At 43.1% G+C, this 25,140-nt stretch overlaps 1 protein-coding gene across 5 annotated transcripts in view; it reads right to left on the reverse strand.

Moving 5' to 3' along the window:
• The window catches only part of LOC124034742 (SLIT-ROBO Rho GTPase-activating protein 1-like), a 152,919-nt gene that overhangs the window by 74,149 nt on the left and 53,630 nt on the right, over positions 1–25,140 (reverse strand). For all 5 annotated transcript variants that reach the window (XM_046348257.1, XM_046348256.1, XM_046348255.1 and 2 more), the window contains exons 2-4: positions 23,003–23,198; positions 7,708–7,870; positions 3,497–3,559 (exon numbers count right to left, since the gene is read on the reverse strand). In XM_046348257.1, coding sequence (XP_046204213.1) covers positions 3,497–3,559; positions 7,708–7,870; positions 23,003–23,198 — 422 coding nt within the window. The remainder of the gene's footprint in view (positions 1–3,496; positions 3,560–7,707; positions 7,871–23,002; positions 23,199–25,140) is intronic.

The following is a 25,140-nucleotide window of genomic DNA, read 5'->3' on the forward strand; positions in this document are numbered from 1 at the left end:
GCCCGCTGGGTCGGAGAGAACCAGCACCCTTTCCCCTGTGGTGGCAGGCCAGCCCTAGAGCCGAGTCCCAGATTTATTTGTGCCGTCTTGCCAACAGACAATGATACAGTAGCAATGGAGTTGGCAAGATGGCACAAACAGAACTATTGCCCTCCCCTGCCAAGCCACTGAAGATAGTCACTCCGAAGCAGATGGAAAAAATAAAAAGAGATCATGCGGCATAACAGAATGAACAGACTCTGCGTAGAGTAAATTACAGTCCCACTGGCCGGTATACATTATAACCTCAAATCGGAATTAAAATACAGACCGTGTTTAAAACCTAAACATCTCCTTTCCACCCCAAAAAATATATTTTGGTAATGGGTGGAACAACAGACTTCGCCCTGTACATTTTGTGCTGGTGACCAGAGCCACGTAATAGGGACCAGTGGAGAGCGCCAGAGAGGGGCGACCAACCGCAGCCATACTCCTCACTTACTGGTCTGGAGCACCACTGGTGTGTTGACTTTGACTCTCCCCTGTTTCTTTTAGAGGGACAGATTTAGAAGGACTGGGACCAGACCTGTTATTTCACAGGCTCTGGCCACACAGGCCCATGTGGCTGTGTGATGCAATCGCCTACTGAGTGTGTGTGTGTGTTTTTCTGCACCAAGGGGTAAATCAGGTCAAATTGAGCCGCAGCAAGAGGGACTAACACACTTTGAGCTGTGGCCGTTACACGTGTCATGGATGATTGTAAGTAGAACACAACATAATCTTCATTCCGCTACAGGGAAGTTGTACCCCTGCTGAATGTCTCCTGGGACAACAGAGTAACCTTTCTAATATAATAATAATAATAATATATGCCATTTAGCAGACGCTTTTATCCAAAGCGACTTACAGTCATGTGTGCATACATTCTACGTATGGGTGGTCCCGGGGATCGAACCCACTACCCTGGCGTTACAAGCGCCATGCTCTACCAACTTTCTCCATCTTTTCCTTGTGTTTTACCATAACAATCAATGCTGTAATCATAGCATGATATCCCTTTTGTGGTTACACATCGGAATCGATTATTGGAATTGTGCCTGACCACTTACAATCACCAGTGCAGAGTGATTAAGTTCATTTGATGTTATTGACCTGACGTGGAGGGCTGTGGTCAGCTGGTTGAGAATGAGCCACACATTCAGATAGTATTGCCACCAGATGAATGGGAAAGTACATAAACTACATGTCATACAATATATGTGAGTAGGTCTACATGGCCTTGACACCAAGGCCATGTAGACCCAGGCCATACCCTTCTACCTGGACGTATTAGCATGTCATTAGGGTAACAATGGCCACTTGGGGGACTTGAATCTCTGCTGCCCCTATAACAGGCCTGAAAGCAGCAATAATGCTGCCGAATTAAATATTGATCAGTCATTTAAGCGCCCTGCCTTCCCCCAACGTCAGAAACGTTTGTGACAATGACCAAGGCGTAGGCAAGACCGCACAAACTGTTCTGGGACCAGCCTATCCTCCACAGATGGCAGGGAAAGCAGATCAACATTGAAGCCTGCAGCTACATTAAGGTATGACCAGGTAGACACTGTTCTGGGAGCCCTTTCTTAGTGCCCTACTCAAGATTTAAGGCTGAGAGTTGTTCCTAACATGTGACCTGATTACAGTCATACCCAAGATACACCACCGGTGTTGTTAACAAATGGGAGCAAATTAAGCATCAAATCAAATGTTATTAGTCACATGTGCCGAATACAACATGTGTAGACCTTACAGAGAAATGAGTCCCTAACCAACAATGCAGTTTTTTTTAAATACGATAAGAAAAAGGAATAAAAGTAACAAGTAATTAAAGAGCAACAGTAAAGTAACAATAGCGAGACTTAACAGGGGGGGTTCGCGCCCAGGCTCTGTCGCAGCCGGCCATGACCGGGAGCCTAGCGTCGTCCGGGTTAGGGAGGGTTTGGCCAGTAGGGATATCCTTGTCTCATCGCGCACCAGCGACTCCTGTGGCGGGCCGGGCACAGTGCGCGCTAGCCAAGGTAGCCAGGTGCACGCTGTTTCCTCCGACACATTGGTGCGGATGGCTTCCGGGTTGGATGCCTGCTGTGTTAAGAAGTAGTGCGGCTTGGTTGGGTTGTGTTTCGGAGGACGCATGGCTTTTGACCTTCGTCTCTCCCGAGCCCGTATGGGAGTTGTAGTGATGAGACAAGATAGTAATTACTATCAATTGAATACCACGAAATTGGGGAGAAAAGGGGGTAAAATGTATTATAAATAAAAAAGTATTCAGACCCTTTTACTCGGTACTTTGTTGAAGCACCTTTGACAATGATTACAGCCTCGAGTTTTCTTGGGTACTACAAGCTTGGCACACCTGTATTTGGGGAGTTTCTCTCATTCTTCTCTTCAGATCCTCTCAAGCTAATGTCAAGTTGGATGGGGAGCATCGCTGCACAGCTATTTTCAGGCCTCTCCAGGGGTGTTCGATCGGGTTCAAGGCCGGGCCTCTCAAGGACATTCAGAAACTTGTTCCGCAGACACTCCTGCGTTGAATGGCTGTGTGCTTAGGGTCGTTGTCCTGTTGGAAGGTGAACCTTCACCCCAGTCTGAGGTGCTTTTGCTGAGGAGTGGCTTCCATCTGGCTACTCTACCATAAAGGCCTGATTGGTGGAGTGCTGTAGAGATAGTCGTCCTTCCCATTTCCACAGAGGAACTCTGGAGCTCTGTCAAAGTGACCATCAGGTTCTTGGTCACCTCCCTGACCAAGGCCCCTTTCCCTCAATTGTGCAGTTTGGCCGGTGCGTTCAACTCTAGGAAGAGTCTCAGTGGTTCCAAATATCTTCCATTTATGATTGGAGGCCACGGTGTTCTTGGGGACCTTCAATGCTGCTGACATTTTTTGGTACACTTCCCCAAAGCTCAAATTCAGGTCTCATAGCAAGGTGTCTGAATACTTACGTAAATAAGGGATGTTTTTTTATTTTTAATACATTAGCAAAAACAAAAAATCAAAAAAACAGTTTTTGCTTTGTCATTATGGGGTATTGTGTGTATATCGATGAGGGAAAAAATGATTTGATATATTTTAGAATAAGACTGTAACGTAACAAAATGTGGAAAAAGGGAAGGGGTCTGAATACTTTCCAAATGCACTTTATTTCCGTTAGGGAACGCCAAATCTGTGAAGTGCACTTGTGCAATAACTCAATTCGCCCTTGCATTCCTTTTAAACAATGCAGTTTTGAGAAACAAGAAATGGTCAAGTCAACAAAACAGATTCTAGATTTGGGAACAGAAAACTTTGCAGAATGTCAGCCATGTTTCATCTAGCTCCATCTTCTCCCACTTCCAGACACTGGACATAATTGGTGGTGAGAAGAAGTTCTAAATGGATGCTTCAGATTTATACATCCTGTGAGAGATCTGTCTCCTTGCTCCAACTGTGGTGATATAGTAAGTCAGGAAACAGTCAATTAAATGACACATTCAAACTTACAGTGTAAAGCTCGTTGAGGACCTTCATCAAGTCTTCCTGAAGCTGAAACGTTATGTCCTTACTCTGAAAAAGAGAGAAAGAACATGTTCAGTGCGAGACATCTATCATCTTTGCAGTACAGTCACATATTTATACACTGTCACATGGAACAAACAAGTATACAGAGTTGGGAATAGAGTAGAACACTGAGACCTGGTAATGAGGTCATCAAAAAGAGAGCGTTGCCCATAGAGCCGTCTGTCTGCATGGCGTGAGAGAGATCTCAAATTAATTCATCAAATCTGCCATCAGACATGAGCCCACAATTAATATTTCTGAGATTCTCCCTACAGGGAAATAACAGTTATTTGATTGATGCAGAGTTAAAGCAGGGGTCTCAAACTGGCAGCATGCGGACCAGATGCGGAATAGACACCGGCTGGAATGCGGTTCTAACCAACCAGCATTCCGGATTAGACCCACCTGTTGTATAATATGTGATAAGGCACATGGATATCCCATTACCTGGGAATTAGCACACAGTTTTCCACACAGTCTCACACAAACCCTATTATTTGGCCCCTAACTCATTGTGGAGGCCTTTCCCAGCCCTCAGAGGGCTGTGAAACATGATCTATCCCACCACAACTGTGGTTTCCTGTATGGGCATGACGCCATAACCGATGAGGAAGTGTCTCTGCTGAGGTCACCAACCTCCCTGATCCAGGTGGATCTGCACACGTCCTAGTTGCCACAAACACCCATGTTAGAGTGAGCCACTGCAGACACAGTCAACAACACTCCAATGGAGCGTCATGGGTTGGAGTCGGGACTCTCTAGCCTAGCCGCCATATCTGAATAATATGCTTTAGCCAACACCTCTACGCTCGTTGTCGTCATGCCATACATGTTTGGGATGACAAACACAGCATACCAGGGGAGTTGGCTAGAGCACCAACAGTGAAACTCTTAGTTAGAGCATCTATGATTGTTTGAAGGAGGAAGTCAGGGCACAAACAAACACGGGTCCATCACAAAGAGAGCTCTGCTCTACTGTAAGTCCTGCTGACTGACTGGTGGAAGAGGTCCAGCCCAGACATGTGGACGTAAACCATAGAGGATTAGCCCCCGTTGTGTGTGTGTGTTTGTGCATGCATGCGTAATTAAGTAAATCAATCAGTCTCCTCTGGCTGACCCAGTCCAGCCTACACCTGTCCTGGCACTGGCCCTACACCTCCTCAGCCAGTTCTCTCTTTTACTTACATATTACCACACAGACAGCCACCGGACAAATAGACTTAGCCATGTATAAATAGAGCTAAGTCACCTAAGCGGAAGTTAAGGTGCTCTCACATACAGAGAATGAAGAGCAGAATCTATAAGCTGGTTGTGGCACTGAGTTTTGGGCCAGGTAAATTATGGACTGTTGCTCAAAATGTGTGAAGCAGGCTGCAACAAAAAAAATACACACACAACAGTTCAAAAGTTTGGGGTCACTTAAATTCTTTTTTTGAAAGAAAAGCAAATGTTTTGTCCATTAAAATAACATCAACTTGATCAGAAATACAGTGTAGACATTGTTAATGTTGTAAATAACTATTGAAGCTGGAAACGGCAGATTTTTTATGGAGTATCTAGATAGGTGTACAGAGGCCCATTATGAGCAACAATCACTCATGTGTTCCAATGGAAAACTCTTTTTATGTTATATATATATATATATATATATATATATATATATACACACACAATGTTATGATTACCTTTAAAGGTCTTCTATTATTTAAAGGGGAATGTCAACTGGGGTTTTTCCAACACGGATCATTTATTAAAGGACTAACACAAATGGGCTTCCCCTTTTAAGTGCACTGTTTATGAGTGATGCTAACCACATCTGAGTGAGACAGGAAGAGACAAGAATCCACTGAGCACCCCCCAGGGGTGATGGGTTTCATGTTGCCTCCAACATTAATTAGGCCCCAGAGAGGGACTGTACATAACCCTGGAGTCAATTTCTGGTGGCTGCTCCATGTGGCAGAAGAAACACACTGGGACTCTAGTGAGAGACTACACAAATCATATTGGCTCATATACTATACAGAAACAGTCATTGGAGTTAGTCTAGTAATGGACCAAGCCAGGTAGTAAATCAGTAAATTGTCAAGCTCTAATCCTAATGAAGTGTTAAAACACTTTACACTGCGCTTGATCAAATGCCAAGAGCAATTTAGTGGTACCTGGTGCAGTTTTGTGTTTCCCTCACCCTTCGTCCCTACCTCTGTAGTGAATGAATGGAGGAGTGTGCAATGGAGTAACTTGACAAACGTATACCTTCCTTTCTCCTCCCTCCATACATATGAGGCTTTCAAGCCTTGGGAGAAATTCACCTTGTAGTTCCACCAGAATGGGACTTCCATAAATAAAAGAGGACTGACTAAGTAAAACAAAAAGAGAGTTGTATGAATAATGAAAAGAGAATGCATGTGATAAAACCTGCCCGACCATGAATGGACTGAGTGACAAAACTTGTATTTAGAGGTTTCTCCTTCGAACAAAGACAAATCGAGGTAAGCTGCGACTTTCTTGTGCACAGTACTATTCATAAATAAACATAGCATGAACACAAGCCAATGGTCAACTGTTAGGATATTTCATTTAAGGTTCTATACAGCTACACCTCATAACATAAAAAGGTAGAAAACTTTGGAATTTGAAAATATAAAAACACTAGTCTTTGATGCCAGGATGACAAAACAGCAGCCCTCTCGTGTTAAAAGAAGAGGAGCTGTAGTAACTGTGTTGTAACTGGGGGGCGTCCCCCGGTGTTTGTCTCTCGTTAATGGAGAGATCAAAGACACGGACTCACTGATTAGAGGGCAGGGGTGTCTCTGCTCCCCTGTTACAGACTCTTTCTCCCCCCCACCCACCAGGAGGATTCCGATTGGTTTGGCCCCTGGCTGCCAAACATCACTATACGAGCCAGAGGGGAGACACAAACACACACATGCACGAAACGCATCCACACAGTCAAACACTGAAGACCTAACGGTGTGTGGTGACTGCAGGTCATTGCCTGTGTGTTCAAGCAGTCGTTGCCTGTTGTGTTCAAGGTCAACCAACAATTATACTTGGTGGAGCAATAAGGAGGGATAATAATTTCTCCCCTCATGCACTGTGTGTAATGTCTGAATGCAAACGTCTTCATATGAGGGATGCTATGAACTGAACCTCGTACATTATATTTTCACTCTTATCAATGCTTCTCAGGTACCAACTAACAGAATGAAGTACAGTATAGTCTTGATTTAAATATCCAAAAATGTATACATACAGTATAATTGCTTTGATTGCATTGCAGGAGGGGAACACATTGATGAGTTTAGTAGACTATCATTTTAAACATCAGTAATGTGGGTTGAGTGGGGGGAGAAAAAAACATTGACAAAACACTGTCTGTCTGTCTGTGTGTTGTTAGTGTGTAGACCAGTCCTCTGTAACAACCAGTTTAAATCACTGAGACGATAATGACTTCAACCATAAATAAAATACCCCTTTTGTCTAGTCTTGATCTAGCAGACAGATTTAAAGACCCCTCAGCGAAAGAGAAAGAAATAGGAAACATTTGATACAAAGCACCCCATTGAAACAGGCCCTGGTTTGTCATTTTCAGGGCTGTGGCTAGTTCATGTGACTCCTGGTGCATAGGAGAGCTCATAATCTGGTGGGGAGTTGTCCTCTTTGTGGCAGGAGTGAAACAGGCGGCAGCAACATTAGTAGCAGGGTTTCTGTCCTGAGGTCAGACCTCAGATAGGAGGGTTAGGTAGGCCGTTTATGCTTATTATCAGGGCAGTGTGGGATGAGGAGGGTCCTCTGTACACAACCCAGCAACTGAGCTGCCATCAAGATGTCATCAGACACAACTTGAAACATAATAGTTCACTGATACACCCAACCATACATCAAATTTCTGAGAGCAGTCCAGTGTATCTAAGGCTGTAGATTGATAAATGTATAATTAGCAGCAGGGACCAGTTTTGTCCTGACTATGTGAATGAGCCCAGGATTTATTCAACATAATGGGGTACCGGAGAGTAAGGAACAACTCCTGTCCCTAATCAGTTGCACTTCCTTACGTGAGATCACTGGGATCTCACCTCGTCTGACCTCTAACCTCTGTGACCGCATCTAGCCAGGTCAAAGGTCAAAGTACAAACTTACATTACAGATCTCACCTTCTTGAGCAGGCGTGTGGAGTCCTCGCTGATCTGCATGAAGCGCATGATGACGTTGTTCAGGTAGATGTCACTGAGGGTGGCATGGTCCTTGCTCTCCCTCCTCACCTGGTTCAGCAACAGGTACCAGCAGTTAACCGGGGACAGCAGGTTCTGGTCCTTCCTAAAAGGGATTTAGAAGACACAAGATATAAGATGACCCTCGTTACAGAAAGATTTTCACTTGACTCATGTTCATTCATATAAAACAGAACAGTGACTGTGCACAACTTCATTATCACACACTGATCACTGCATTGACAAACAAGATAGAGACACTGACAAGTAGAGACAGGTAAATGTAGGGATGTGTTCAGGCACCCTAAGAAACAGAGGTGTGTGTGCCTGTGGGCCTGTGTGCCCTCTTGCCTGGCTCTCTGAAGGTGGTCTTTGTCATCTGATTTGATTATTAGGATCCCCATGAGTCGACGCCAATGGCGACAGCTAGTCTTACTGGGGTCCGAAACATAACGAAAAATACATTATTCCATGTCTAACTCTGTGTTGTTGCTTGTGTCACACTGCTTTGCTTTATCTTGGCCCGGTCGCAGTTGTAAATGAGAACTTGTTCTCAACTAGCTTACCTGGTTAAATAAAGGTGAAATAAAATAAAATCACAAAAAAGTTTTTGCTATTAAGTATTAGCTTCCACAGCCCTTTCCAGGTGATGAGTGCCCTATATAATAGCATGCACTATATATCAACACTGAGTGCACACTGCACCTGTGGGGGAGTTGGGTTGGAGAGTGTGTTTCAACAACATTTCTGGGGCATAGCTGGAGCAATGTTTTAAGCTGATCTGACAACAGGGGAGAGAGTCTGCCTCAAGCTTACATAAACTTAGGAAACTAAAGACTTCCTTGTTAGATAATTTGTTAGATAAGTTACTTTACATGTAGTAAAGTTTTAGAATAGAGCATTACAATAAACAATACAGAAAGAGGAAAAGAAGAGGCTTAGAGGGAGAAAGAGAGAAAGCGACAGACAGAGTGAGACATGGCTGTGCTTAAGCAGCGGCCTGCAGCAGGCTGAATTCCTAAATGTAATCTAAAACATTGCTCCTGCTGTGGAGCAGAGCAGTTAGCCAAGGAGAGGAAGGAGGACAGAAGAAAGGCCAGGTCCTGAGGCCTTAGGGCCAGCTGGCAGGAATCATATGGAACACTGGAAGAGCTCCACCCCGAAGGTCAGTCAGCAAAGACAGGCAGTAAACCCACACTTGTCAACGCAACAGGTGAAACTCTGTACCCTCGCCCTGGCACATGGCCAATCCTGCATCCCTGAACTACATAACTCTTTGATGATAGCTGCTGGAAGCGGACAAAACATCCCAGGCCACAGAGCTGTAACATTCCGTCTCTCTCGCTCGCTCTCTCAGAACTCTCTGGGAAGTTTGGAAAACAGGAACTATAGTGCATGTGACAAAAGACAGGACAGGAAATGAAAAACACCCTGGTGACTGCCAAACGCAAGGCCATTTTTCATAAAAGGAATAATCAAATTTAGCTAAAAGCATAAGTGACACATGGGGAAACATGTACAGAACATGGCATTGGCAGGGAAGTTACCAGGAAGAAACAAACAGTTATTGCAATAGAAGACTTATGGCAGAGTTGCTGGACAGCATCACACCCACACAAGACTGAAGTTACTGTAAATCTTTCCGGCCTTATGCTTCAGTGGAGTGGCGTGCTTTCATTTATTCTCTGATCCTGCCTGTGTGTGCGCGCAAGTGTGTGTTTTTTAGCCTAGTATGTATGAGAGGGCGAGGGCTACCAGAAAGTGAGTGTTTGTGTGAAGTGTTTGTGCATGCACATGTGGGTCCATTGTGTGTGGGTGTGTGTGTGTGTGTGTGTACACTTAAGTATGTGATTTGCCGGTCTCTACTGTAATGAGCTTGGTCATGGGACATCAACTGTGACCACGGGTTAGATAATTAGATAACTGGGCCTTTTAATATACCCATCCGCTAGTGGAGGGGCTCTGCTGAGAGAGGGGTGCACTACAGCGTGTGTCCGTACGGCCGTCTACTTTTGACCAGAGTCATATGGGCCCCTAGTCAACAGTAGTGCACTATGTAGGGATTGGGAATAGGGTGCAATTTGGGATGCAGCCTAAAAGAGACAGCTGATGAGTCACCACACAGCCTTCTTTCATCACACGCTTTGTTGCACATAATGGCTGTAATGAACAACTGACAGGAACTTACAATTACAGTCCCCGAAACGTCAGAATGAATGGAGGAAAGGCTTTGGGACCTAAAGGGGTCCTTATTCCAAATGTGCAACTAGTGTAGATGAAAACACTAAGGGAGCCATTGAATGAACAGTAGCTGTTGTAATAAATCAATGGCCTAATAGTGGGGTTGTGTGCTGGCGATTGAGACATACTGCTGGACCAAGTGACAGGCCATTGAGTTAGGCGTGTGTGCTCGCGCGCGTGCGCGCGTGTTTTAGGGCTGTCCCTGACAACAACAAAAAATATCTTGGGTCGACAGAGTATTGTTCTGTTCTTTCGACCAATCAATTGGTCAAAAACATTTACATTTACATTTAAGTCATTTAGCAGACGCTCTTATCCAGAGCGACTTACAAATTGGTGCGTTCACCTTATGACATCCAGTGGAGCAGCCACTTTACAATAGTGCATCTAAATCTTTTAAGGGGGGGGGGGGTGAGAAGGTTTACTTTATCCTATCCTAGGTATTCCTTAAAGAGGTGGGGTTTCAGGTGTCTCCGGAAGGTGGTGATTGACTCCGCTGTCCTGGCGTCGTGAGGAAGTTTGTTCCACCATTGGGGGGCCAGAGCAGCGAACAGTTTTGACTGGGCTGAGCGGGAACTGTACTTCCTCAGTGGTAGGGAGGCGAGCAGGCCAGAGGTGGGTGAACGCAGTGCCCTTGTTTGGGTGTAGGGCCTGATCAGAGCCTGGAGGTACTGAGGTGCCGTTCCCCTCACAGCTCCGTAGGCAAGCACCATGGTCTTGTAGCGGATGCGAGCTTCAACTGGAAGCCAGTGGAGAGAGCGGAGGTGCGGGGTGACGTGAGAGAACTTGGGAAGGTTGAACACCAGACGGGCTGCGGCGTTCTGGATGAGTTGAAGGAGTTTAATGGCACAGGCAGGGAGCCCAGCCAACAGCGAGTTGCAGTAATCCAGACGGGAGATGACAAGTGCCTGGATTAAGACCTGCGCCGCTTCCTGTGTGAGGCAGGGTCATACTCTGCGGATGTTGTAGAGCATGAACCTACAGGAACGGGCCACCGAACGGGCCACCGTTCCTGTAGACAGATAACGTTATTCAAACAAATACAGTTTAACAACATATGCACTGAGCTTGTCTGATGCTTTACGCACACTTTGATTAGATAACAAAAGACACACACATGAATCTTGATGGTCACAGTGTGTGACTGGCGAACGTGGTCTCGCTCTCCTCCCTACGGCAGTGAAAAGGCACCACAGCACAAGAAGAGTTTATTGGGATGTCCATGAGGAAGCTGCAACATCATTACAGTCATTTAGTTTCTTGTTCGCTTCTGACTGAAAAGTTGTTACCGAAATCCCTAATTTGTTTTTGAAAAAAACATTCCCTTTTCTCTCAACCCTTACTCTTTTTACGTGAAACATCGCATGCATGTGACAAATAGGGCCTAACCTATAGCCTATCATAATCACATCAATACATTGGTTATAACAAAGGAAAACATTTAAACGTGTCAACCCCCGCAAGGCTGCAGGCCCAGACGGCATCCCCAGCCGCACCCTAAGAGCATGCGCCGACCAGCTGGCTCGTGTGTTTACGGACATATTCAATCAATCCCTATCCCAGTCTGTTGTTCCCACATGCTTCAAGAGGGCCACCATTGTTCCTGTTCCCAACAACATCTCCACCCCGCTGATCTTCAACACTGGGGCCCCACAAGGGTGCGTTCTGGGCCCTCTCCTCTACTCCCTGTTCACCCACGACTGCGTGGCCACGCACGCCTCCAACTCAATCATCAAGTTTGCGGATGACACAACAGTGGTAGGCTTGATTACCAACAACGACGAGACGGCCTTTGTTTACATACTCATCTCATATGTATATACTGTACTCGATACCATCTACTGTATCTTGCCTATGCCGCTCTGTACCATCACTCATTCATATATCTTTATGTACATAATCTTTATCCCCCTACACTTGTGTCTATAAGGTAGTAGTTTTGGAATGGTTAGCTAGATTACTTGTTGGTTATTACTGCATTGTCGGAACTTGAAGCACAAGCATTTCGCGACACTCGCACTAACATCTGCTAACCATGTGTATGTGACAAATACAATTAGATTTGATTTGATTTGAGTATGAACACCATGACACGTGACAGCGGAATGGATGCGGAGGACATGAAAAAGAAGCTCGAAATGGGTGAATGTTTACTGGTTGCTTAGGAGGGAAAGGAGAAGTCAGATCTGTGGAAGACATTTGACTTAGTTGTGGAAACTACTGGAGATCCAGAAAAAAAGGGCATAGGAGCAAGCATTGAGTGAGTATTGTGTGTGCCAAACAGTTTCTGTTAGATGTATATTTATGGGGATCTTTTGGAACAGTGTAAATGACACTAAATAACTGTACCAGAGAGTCCGTTCTAACAAAAAAAAGATACATAAAGCCTTTATTAAAGCATACTAAAAACAGTTGCAAGCATTCTTGAATTGCAGTTTATTTATTGTTTAGGATAATTATTCAAAGCTCCCTTTCTTATTTAATTGAAAACTAAAATGCTTGATTGCATTTCAAAAGCATTAATGTCCTGTATGCTGTGTGATGGAATTAACAAATTAATGATTGATTGACTGATACGGTAGCCTATTGAAATATAGTCCTAAGTAAGTTACTGTATTAATACTAAACAGGATGCACTCTCAGGCGTACAGCTCGATGGTGGTTATACAAAGACTACTAATGATAACGACATTACTTAATACTATATTGATTATCATAATAATACAATTCAAAACAGTTGAATCTGTGAAATTGCTTTACTCGACATTTTGACATTGCATGAGGCTTGGTGCTCACAGAATCAGTTGGCTATTAAACAAACACTCAAACAGGCAACAGAAGCAAGATCTATCTTATTTCTGTCGATATACAGTGCTTTCAGAAAATATTCAGACCACATTTTGTAACGTTACAGCCTTATTCTAAAATGTATTAAATCCTTTTACCCCCCTCAAATCTACACACAATACCCCATAATGAAAAAGCAAAACAGGTTTTCAGAATTAATTAACAAATGTAAACTGAAATATCACATTTACATACGTATTCAGACCCTTCACTCAGTACTTTGTTGAAGCACCTTTAGCAGTGATTACATAATCGATTCTTCTTGGGTATGACACGACAAGCTTGGCACACCTGTATTTGGGGAGTTTCTCCCATTCTTCTCTGCAGATCCTCTCAAGCTCCGTCAGGTAGGATGGGGAGCGTTGCTGCACAGCTATTTTCAGGTCTCTCCAGAGAGGTTTGATCGGGTTCAAGTCCGGGCTCTGGCTGGGCCACTCCAGCATATTCAGAGACTTGTCCCGAAGCCACTCCTGCATTGTCATGGCTGTGTGCTTAGGGTAGTTGTCCTGTTGGAAGGTGAACCTTCACCCTCTGGAGCAGGTCTTCATCAAGGGTCTCTCTGTACTTTGCTCTGTTCAGCTTTGCCTTGATCCTGATTAGTCTGCCAGTTCCTGCCGCTGAAAAACATCCCCACAGCATAATGCTGCCACCACCATGCTTCACCGTAGGGATGGTGCAGGGTTTCCTCCAGATGTGACACTTTGCAAAGAGTTCAATCTTGGTTTCATCAGACCAGAGAATGTTGTTTCTCATGGACAGAGTCATGAGGTGCCTTTTGGCAAACTCCAAGTGGGCTGTCATGTGCCTTTTACTGAGGAGTGGCTTCCGTCTGGCCACTCAACCATAAAGGCTTGATTGGTGGAGTGCTGCAGAGATGTTTGTCCTTCTGGAAGGTTCTCTCATCTCCACAGAGGAACTCTGGAGCTCTGTCAGAGTGACCATTGGGTTCTTGGTCACCTCCCTGACCAAGGCCCTTCTCCCCTGATTGCTCAGTTTGGCCAGGCAGCCAGCTCAAGGAAGAGTATTGGTAGTTCCAAACTTCTTCCATTTAAGAATGGTGGCGGCCACTGTGTTCTTGGGGAGCTTCAATGCTGCAGACATTTTTTCGTACACTTCCTCAGATCTGTGCCTCGTCACAATGCTGTCTCGGTGCTCCACGAACAATTCCTTCGACCTCATGGATTGGATTTTGCTCGGATACGCACCGTCAACTTTGGGACCTTATATAGACAGGTGTGTGTCTTTCCAAATCATGTGCAATCAATTGAATTTACCACAGATGGACTCCAATCAAGTTGTAGAAACATTAAGGATGATCAATGGAAACAGGATGCAACGGATCTCAATTTCGAATCTCATAGCAAAGGGTTAGAATACTTCTGTAAATAAGGTATCTTTATTTTTAATCAATTTGCTAGTATTTCAAAAAACATATTTACGCTTTGTCATTATGGGTAGATTGCTGAGGATTAGTTATTTAATCAATTTCAGAATAAGGCTGTAACATAACATATGGAACAAGTCAAGGGGTCTGAATACTTTCCGAAGGCACTGTGTATGGATGATTTCTAAAGCCCGGCTCAATTAACAGTTAGGTTTGTTGTAAGGTTGAGCGGTATACACCGGTATTAAAATACCGTCACATAATATAACCATACACAATGGATTAGTTCACTGAGACAGGCGCGAATCAGACAGGTGTCTGGTCGACTAAAGAAATCTTGGTTGACCAACAGCCTATCAACCAAACAATCAACCAGTCGACTAAATGCGATCAGCGCTAGTGTGCTTAAGTGTGAGGGCTGCCAGTGTGTGTGTGGAGGTGACGAGGGCCATGGCAGCACAGTGACCTCTGGGACTCTGCCAACTACCCTACATAATGGTAGGAAACTCTCTCAATGTCATTATTTCTACACAATGCAGCAATTCGGTTAAACCACAGAGGACGACACAGGAAGAAAGGGGGGAGAGTAAACAACTGTCCTCGGAAGAGATAAGAGGGAGAAAGTCTGCGCGAGAGAGGAATCTCATTAACTGTTTGTGCTTACTCGTGTGGGCATGCGGAGGTGCATGCATGGCTACATGTGCATGTGTGTGCAGGAGAAAATAACTGTCCTGACAGCTCCAACTCCATTGAAAAGCCATTATAACCATATAAAACTATCTGTCACTTCTTACAGTAGCGACAAGTAAGGATATTTAATCAGTGTCTTTATACAGTAGCATAGGCCTTATCTGAAATAGCAAAGTCCTTTGCGATAAGACTTTTTCATTAATAAGCCGCCTCACTAGCTTTAATGGGAGTTTCGCTCTGGGTGGATTGCAAACTGTTATAGTTCGTATGCTAATTAATTGCCTGGTGAGTGAGGCTATAATGTCAGCTGATACAGTAAACAGTTGGTTCTCTGTCGCTTAGTGGGTTGAGCATGGTGTTTCCAACACAACTATTGTGTGTTTGATTCAGCTCAGATTCATGCTGAGGCCACCCATAAGAAATATGTATGCACGCATGATTGTAAGTCGATTTGGATAGAAATGTTTGCTAAATGGTTTATTATATTATGATATTACAATTGCAAGTTGCATTTACAAAGGTGGAATGACAGCTACTATCTGAAATTGGGAGTGTTTAGTGTATATTTGGATCATTTCACCATGAATGAAAGGTCATTTAAATCCTATGAGACACAAAAAGGGAGGTCTCTTTGACCGATTCGCTTTGTTTGATGGGGGAAAGAAATGTTGTCTATTCAAGTCGCTCCCTCTCAGGGGTGGCCTTGGCTATATAAATAATTAAATTATACCCCTCTCCATTCCATCCCTCTGACAGTCCCTAAACAAACAGCACTGCATAATGTGTGTGTGTGTTTAATGTGTTCATTTTGCAAATAGCAATGGTACTGTCATTGACTGACTGACTGTCACTCCCTAGGACAGGGCTCTGGCCACTCTGCTGTGGGGCCTGATGTTGCCCTCTCCCACTGCATTCTGGGAGGAAAAGAGAGAAGTGGGTAAAAGAGCTGCTGACCCAGCTGGGGTTTATAGGGTGTCATGGTGTCTGCCTGCTCTGGAGGGGAGCAATGATGAGAGAGTACTGTCCACACAGGAAAACAGTCAGTTTGGTTTTTTCCCCCTCATCAATCCACACACACACACACACACACACACACACACACACACACACACACACACACACACACACACACACACACACACACACACACACACACACACACACACACACACACACACACACACACACACACGTGTATAGTATGTATAAGCTGGAAGTAGAAGCCTAATAGTGGTTGTCCATTAGTTTACACCAATTAGGGGAGGGGTGGTAGGGTTAGGGGAAAATAAACAAGGACAGTATATAACAAATAAACTATATATAAATAATATATGGGGGATTGGAAGTGACGCAGACAAATATATTGATAGAAGCTACAATCTATCTGCAATATTAAAGCTGATCTACCCCCTAAAGTATATATAGTGCCTTCGGAAAGTAATCAGACCCCTTGAATTTACCCCAAAAATGTACGTCACAGCCTTATTCTAAAATGGATTAAACAGCCCCCCCCCCCAATCTACACACAATACCCCATAATGACAAAGCAAAAACATATATTTTGTGTGCAAATTAATAAAAAAAAATAAAAAAACGAAATATCACATTTACATAAGTATTCAGACCCTTTACTCAGTACTTTGTTGGCAGCAATTACAGCCTCAAGACTTATTCGGTATCACGCTACAAGCTTGGCACACCTGTATTTGGGGAGTTTCTCCCATTCTTCTCTGCAGATCCTCTCAAGCTCTGTCAGGCTGGTTGGGGAGCATCGCTGTACAGCTATTTTCAGGTCTCTCCAGAGATTTTTTGATCGGGTTCAAGTCTGAGCTCTGGATGGGCCACCTTTCCCTCGATCCTGACTAGTCTCCCAGTCACTGCCGCTGAAAAACATCCCCACAGCATGATGCTGCCACGACCATGCCTCACCGTAGGGATGGTATTGGCCAGGTGATGAGCGGTGCCTGGTTTCCTCCAAAAGTGACGCTTGGTATTAACCAAATGTGCCGCTTGGTATTAAGGTAAATAGTTTTAAAATCTTGCTTCTCACGGTCTGAGGCCTTTAGGTGCCACTCTACCATAAAGACCTGATTGGTTGAGTGCTGCAGAGATGGTTGTCCTTCTGGAAGGTTCACCCATCTCCACAGAGGAACTCTGGAGCTCTGGCAGAGTGACCAACATGTTCTTGGTCACCTCCCTGACCAAGGCCTTTCTCCCACGATTGCTCAGTTTGGCTGGGTGGCTAGCTCTAGGAAGAGTCTTGCTGGTTCCAAACGTCTTCCATTTAAGAATGGAGGCAACTGTGTTCTTGGAGGCCTTCAATGTTGCAGCTGTTTATGTGTTTTTGTTCCCTTCCGCAGATCTGTGCCTTGACACAATCCTTTTTCTGAGCTCTACGGACAATTCCTTCGACATCAGGGCTTGGTTATTGCTCTGACATGCACTGTATAGACAGGTGTGTGCCTTTCCAAATCATGTCCAATCAATTGAATGTACCACAGGTGGACTCCAATCAAGTTGTAGAAACATCAAGGATGATCAATGGAAACAGGATGCACCTGAGCTCAATTACAATTTCTTGAATACTTATGTAAATAAGGTATGTTTTTTTTTATTTTTAATGCATTAGCTAAAATCTCAAAAAAATATAAAAAAATGTTTTCGCTTTGTCATTATGGGGTAGTGTGTTGATTGATGAGGGAATAATCTGGGGTCCCTTAGAAATGTCCTTGTTTTTGAAAGATAAGCACAACTTTTGGCCATTAAAATCAAATAAAATAAAATAGATCAGAAATACAGTGTTGAGATTGTTATTGTTGTAAATGACTATTGTAGCTGGAAACAGCTGATTTTGTATGGAATATCTACATAGGCATACAGAGGCCCATTGTCAGCAACCATCGCTCCTGTGGTCCAGTGGCACGTTGTGTTAGCTAATCCAAGTTTCTCATTTTAAAAGGCTAATTGATCATTAGAAAACCCTTTTGCAAATAAATAAACCAGGAGAAATGACAGTCCATCATTACTTTAAGACATGACGGTCAGTCAATCCGGCAGAAATGTTCAAGAACTTTGAAAGTTTCTTCAAGAGCTTCAATGCCATACAATTCTCCTTCCGTGGCCTCCAACTGCTGTTAAATGCAAATAAAACTAAATGCATGCTCTTCAAGCGATCACTGCCCCCACCTGCCTGCCCATCCAGCATCACTACTCTGGACGGTTCTGACTTATTGGGACTACACAATACCTAGGTGTCTGGTTATACTGTAAACTCTCCTTCCGGACTCACATGAAGCATCTCCAATCCAAAATTAAATCTAGAATCGGCTTCCTATTTCGCAACAAAGCATCCTTCACTGCCAAACATACCCTAGTAAAACTGACTATCCTACCGATCCTTGACTTCGGCAATGTCATTTACAAAATAGCCTCAAACACTCTACCCAGCAAATTGGATGCAGTCTATCACAGTGCCATCCATATTGTCACCAAAGCCCCATATACTACCCACCACTGCGACATGTTTGCTCTCGTTGGCTGGCCCTCGCTTCATATTCATCGCCAAACCCACTGGCTCCAGATTATCTATAACTCTTTGCTAGGTAAAGCACCGCCTTATCTCAGCTCACTGGTCACCTTAGCAGCACCCACCCGTAGCACGCGCTCCAGCAGGTATATATTTCACTGGTCACCCCCAAAGCCAATTCCTCCTTTGGCCGCCTTTCCTTCCAGTTCTCTGCTGCCAATGACTGGAACGAATTGCAAAAATCACTGAAGCTGGAGACTCATATCTCCCTCACTAACTTCAAGCATCAGCTGTCAGAGCAGCTCATAGATCACTGCACATAGCCCATCTGTAAATACCTCATCCCCATACTGTTATTTATTTTTACTTTTTTTGCACCTTTGCACCCCAGTATCTCTACTTGTACATTCATCTTCTGCACATCCATCACCAGTGTTTAAGTGTTAAATTGTGATTATTTCGTCACTACGGTCTATTTATTGCCTTACCTCCCTTATCTTATCTGTATACAGTCCATCTATCTACCTAACTTTTTTTGCTCCTTTTGCACCACAGTGTCTCTACTTGCACGTCTACCATTCCAGTGTTTAATTGCTATATTGTAATTACTTCGCCACCATGGCCTATTTATTGCCTTAACTCCCTTATTTGACCTAATTTGCACTCACTGTATATAGACTTAGTTTTATTTTTGTACTACTGTATTATTGACTGTATGTTTTGTTCATTCCATGTAAGTCGCTCTGGATAAGAGCGTCTGCTAAATGACTTAAATGTAAAATGTAACACCGTGTTGCTGTATGTGTCGAACTGCTATGCTTTATCTTGGCCAGGTCGCAGTTGCAAATGAGAACTTGTTCTCAACTGACCTACCTGGTTAAATAAAAGGTGAAAAAAAATCTTACCTCATTTGCACACACATTTTCTATTGTTTTATTGACTGTATGTTTGTTTATTCCATGTGTAACTCTGTTGTTGTTTGTGTCACACTGCTTCTTTTTTATCTCGGTCAGGTCGCAATTGTAAATGAGAAATTGTTCTCAACTAGCCTACCTGGTTAAATAAAGGTGGGAAAAAAATGAAAATAAAGTCACAAAAACCATCAAGCACTATGATAAAGCTGCCTCTTATGAGGACTGCCACATGAAAGGAAGACCCAGAGTTACCTCTGCTGAAGAGGATAAATACATTAGAGTTACCAAAAAAGTGCTTCAGAGTTCAAGTAACAGACATCTCAACATCAACTGTTCAGAGGAGACTGTGTGAATCAGGCCTTCATGGTCGCATTGCTGCAAAGAAACCCCTACTAAAGTACACCAATAAGAAGAGACTTGCTTGGGCCAAGAAACACGAGCAATAGACATTAGACCGGTGGAAATCTGTGCTCAGCATTTGTGGGAACTCCTTCAAGACTGTTGGAAAAGCATTCCTCATGAAGCTGGTTGAGAGAATGCCAAGAGTGTGCAAAGTTATCAAGGCAAAGGGTGGCTACTTTGAAGAATATAAAATATATTTTGATTTGTTTAACACTTTTTTTGGTTACTACATGATTTCATGTGTCATTTCATAGTTGCAGGTCTTCACTATTATTCTATAATGTAGAAAATAGTTAAAATAAAGAAAAACCCTTGAATGAAGAGGTGTCCAAACCTTTGACTGGTACTTGTATATCATAAAATATATGAACTACATTTGCCACCAGTCCATAGCTATCTCAGCATCCATAGTTAACCCAGCAGTGCTGCAGTTCTTGATACAAACCGATGCACCTGGAACCTACTATCATACCCAGTTCAAAGGCACTTAAATCTTTTGTCTTGCCCATTCACGCTCTGAATGGCACACATACGAAATCCATGTCTTAATTGTCAAGGCTCAAAAATCTTTAACGGGTCTCCTCCCCTTCATCTATACTGATTGAAATGGATTTAACAAGTGACATCAATAAGGGATCATAGCTTTCACCTGGATTTACCTGGTCAGTCTAGGTCATGCACTGAGTGTACAATGTTTTGTACAATCAGTGCACGGCTGCTGCAGAGAGACGAGAGTGCATGGAAAATGAGTTTTGATCAGTCAGGGATATTAAAAGTGCTGAAAACATGTTGTCTCACTATTTAAAAGGAAGATGGAAAACAAACTATAGGATGAAAAATATTGGTGTTTCCGCACAGGTACAGCCAACTAGCGCTAGCTAACGCTATCAAGCTAAAATAACATCCCTACAGCCTACCGCTGCTGCAGAGCTGTACCCTAGCAAGATCGCTTCTGGGCCAACTGAGGTGCTGTAGCAATAATCCCATAGGTAGCACAAATTGTGTACTTCCTTACAAACAGTCACTTTATCTCACTCCTGAAAGCGACCCGATAGAGTAGAAAATGAGAGATGAGACATTCCTTGTCCTGGACACTGAAATGTACCATATCCCCTCTGACTCTCTTTCTCCAAATGGAGGAAACCGAGGCCAGACATCAGGGCGAGTACAAAGCATCCTACTTTACCTGACAAAGACTTGACTTCTCCAACTTCTCCGGTGATTTTTATTATTTGACCAACCTAAACTGAATGAACTTGGCTTCCTGTTAAATGTGGAACAACTTCATAAGAAATCTGTGACAATGCTCAACTCAGTTAGCAGCAGTTAGCAGCCTAACTGCACACAGCTTGTCAGTATTCACTGCTCTCCAGTGCGGAAATGCCAGCTAATTAGCCAGTGATTTAAAGAGCACATTTTCAAGCTAATCCATTTTATTACACACAGAGCCAGCCCGAGCTCGGCTGAGGCACTGCACTAACGTTAGGCCATGAAGCTCAGAGTCAGACGTAAGTACACTTTTTCAACCTCACACAAGTCGTTCCAAAGGAAACATCATAGAGAATGTGGAAAATACATAAGCTGTTCTGTATTAACCTTGTTTATACAATCACAAAAAATACATAGGCCACGTCTTAAAACCCGACAGCAGGGCATTCACTGTTAGTCAAACGTCTGGCATTTACAGAGCACCGAAATATGCCGCTCGACAAATGTTTACCCTACAAACGAACAGACTGGACTCTATATCACACGATGGAATCCACAGCTAGCGATCCATGCCATCAGATTCTCCTCAGTCTCCCAGTCCTGCACACACAGCTGGTAGAGCCATTGTGGTTTTCAGGCACAGTCGACTCAGTAGAGGCCTATTTGAGGACACCGAGTAGGGCAAACAGACGTTTTATTTTTTGGTCCCCGCCGCAAGTTCAATCAATATGCTAATGTTTCCTTTTCCATAAGCAGGATCCTCCGGCGTAATGAGACCCCAAGTACAGCATTGCTCGACTGTGTCAACATTCCAATACGGCTCATCAGTGGCATCAGGCCAGAGTCAAACGGTGCTTTACCACACAGACGGGGGGTAAAGAAACAAGCCATGGGAAAGAGATTGAGGGTTAGGTCTTCTCTTACAGTGTGACCATACTTCAATTGATTTGGGGCGAGATTAACACATTTTCATCTTTTGTCATTTCAGGTCTTGTCTCATTTGTGGTTAGACTACATCAGACCGAGACCAACTCACTATAGACATAGTTAGGTTATTCTCCACAAGAATGATTATAGAACTAGGGTTCCTCTCACCATTCCATGTATTCTGTATTATGGATCTGGTCACCATTGGAGAGCGTGACCAGTCATGATATGATCATCTGATATCCATTTTTTAACTCAGAAAATCTATACCCATTCTGGGAGGTATCAGTTCGTTCATTGGAGTTTCTCCACTTACATAATTCACATGGTGCTGGAAATACCATCTACGCATTGACAGAGGGTGACAGTTTGTGAATTGTGATGTAAGATGGGGGAAAGTATTTGAAATATAGGGCTACCCATGCTAACCATCAGAAGTACCAATGAACAAACGGGACATTATGCAGAATGGGCTAAAGGGGGAAATGGAGGATATGGATATTTATTGCTGGAGCTCCTGGTGTAACAGCCTGCCTTCATAGGATATTGCCTTTCAAAAATTATTGTTCATTTATTCATATTGGGAACACATACATTTGAACATTTATGAAAAAAATGGGAAATAAAACCCGCCCGTCTAAATTGATTTCAGTCGCCTAATGGAGTAGAGGAAATTAGTAGAATGACATGACAATGAAATGTCTTATGCAGTTTGATAATGAGAAATGAATAGGAAAATGAATCATTGAGCGCTGTGGGTGGGTGTGTGACCAGACTGATTATAATTTAAAAAAAAACATTTATTGATTTGCCGGGTCAACATTGTAATCAAAGTTGAATGTATTTTACAGATTGATAGTCATGAACATATAATCAAATATGACACCTAATGCAACAGGTATTCATGAACACTGAACCTGAGAGGCATACTTCATACAGCGACAGTTCCATCCAGTGACTTAACTTGTACAGAAGACATAAACCGAGACATAAAGACATAAAAGTCTCAGACCTAGACCCAGGCAGACAGCCCCTAAGTCAGGGATAGAGATAGACACAGACCCAGGAAAAGAGAAAAATATATACACTTGTACCCACTTGTACTGCTGGTGGTCCTTGGTGCTCCGAGTCTTAGCCATGAACCTCTCTGCCAGTTTCTCCAGGTTCCTGGAGTACTCCATCTCAATCTCGGACTTCTTCCTGAAGAAGTCCTGCAGGTCCTGGAGGAGCTGCACCCTCATCTCTGTCTGCTGGTCCAGGCATTTCTGCTGCTCCACCAGCTGGGCACGGATCTCTGAGGACACAGACAGACACAACCAAGTCAGATGGATGTCGAGAACCACACACACAAAATTCAGAGATTTGTAGATCTCTTAGAACCACACAGAGCAAACAGGTGAGAAATATGTCAATCTTAGTAGTCAACACCAGCCAATATTCCAATGGAAAACAATGCCTTCAGAAAGTATTCATACCCCTTGACTTATTCCACATGTTGTTGTGTTACAGCATAAGTATATGTTTTCCATCTCACCCATCTACACACAATACCCCATAATGACAAAGTAACATGTTTTTAAAAAGTGTAGGAAATATAAAATACAGAAATATCTAATTTTACGTAAGTATTTACACCCTCGAGTCAGGACTTTGTAGAGGCACCTTTGGCAGCGATTATAGCTGTGAATCTAAATCTCTAAGAGCTTTCCACACCTGGATTGTTCAACATTAGCCCATAATTATTTAAAAAAGTATTCAAGCTCTGTCAAATTGGCTGTTGGTTATTGCTAGACAATTTCCATGTCTTGTCATAGATTTTCAAGTAGATTTAAGTCAAAATTGTAACTCGGGCCACTCAGGAACATTCATTGTCTTCTTGGTAAGCAACTCACGTGTAGATTTGGTCTGAAAAGTGTATACATATCCCAGTGTCTAGTGAAAAGCAGACTGAACCAGGTTTCTCTCTAGGATTTTGCTTTTGCTTAGCTCCATTCCTGTTTTATCCTGAAAAACTCCCCAGTCCTTAACAATTACAAGCATTCCTATAACATGATGCAGCCACTACTATGCTTGAAAATATGGAGAGTGATACTCAATAATGTGTTGTATTGGATTTGCCCCAAACATAACACTTTGTAATCAGGACAAAAAGTGAATTGCTTTGCCCCATTTTTTTTGCAATATTACTTTAATACCTGTTGCAAACAGGATGCATGTTTTGGAATATATTTTTATTCTGTACAGGCTTCGTTCTTTTCACACTGTCAATTAAGTTAGTATTGTGGAGTAACTACAATGTTGTTGATCCATCCTCAGTTCTCATATCACAGCCATTAAACTCTGTAATTGTTATAAAGTCACCATTTGCCTCATGGTGAAATCCCTGAGCGGTTTCCTTCCTCTCAGGCAACGGAGTTAGGAAGGGCGCTGTATCTTTGTACTGACTGAGCATAATTTTAAGTTAATTACACCCAAAGGGATATTCAATGTCTGCTTTTGTATTTTTACCCATCTGCCAATAGGTGCCCTTTTTGGAGGCATTGGAACACCTCCCTTGTTGAATCTGTGTTTGAAATTCACTGCTCGACTGAGGGACTTTAAAGATAATTGTATGTGTGGGATACAGGGATAAGGTAGACATTACAAAAATCATGGAAAACACTTGTATTGAATACAGTGAGTCCATGCAACTTATGTGACTTGTAAAGGACATTTTTACCCGTGAACTTACACGAGAAGTTGGAAGTTTACATACACTTAGGTTGGAGTCATTAAAACTTGTTTTTCAAACACTCCACAAAATTCATGTGAACAATGTACAGGTTTGACAAGTCTGTTAGGACATCTACTTTGTGCATGACAAATAATTTTTCCAACAATTTCCAACAATTGTTTACAGACTAACACTTGTTTACAGACTATTTACAGATTATTTAACTTATAATTCACTGTATCACAATTCCAGTGGGTCAGATGTTTACATACACTAAGTTAACTGTGCCTTCATACTGCTGGGAAAACTCCAGAAAATGTCATGGCTTTAGAAGCTTCTAATAGGCTAATTGACATCATTTGAGTCAATTGGAGGTGTACCTGAGGATATATTTCAAGGCCTACCTTCAAACTCAGTGCCTCTTTGCTTGACATCATGGGAAAATCAAAAGAAATTAGCCAAGACCTCAAAAAACAATTGTAGACCTTCACAAGTCTGGTTCATCCTTGGGAGCAATTTCCAA

The sequence above is a fragment of the Oncorhynchus gorbuscha genome, linkage group LG01, assembly GCF_021184085.1.
Source record: "Oncorhynchus gorbuscha isolate QuinsamMale2020 ecotype Even-year linkage group LG01, OgorEven_v1.0, whole genome shotgun sequence".
Classification (NCBI taxonomy): domain Eukaryota; kingdom Metazoa; phylum Chordata; class Actinopteri; order Salmoniformes; family Salmonidae; genus Oncorhynchus; species Oncorhynchus gorbuscha.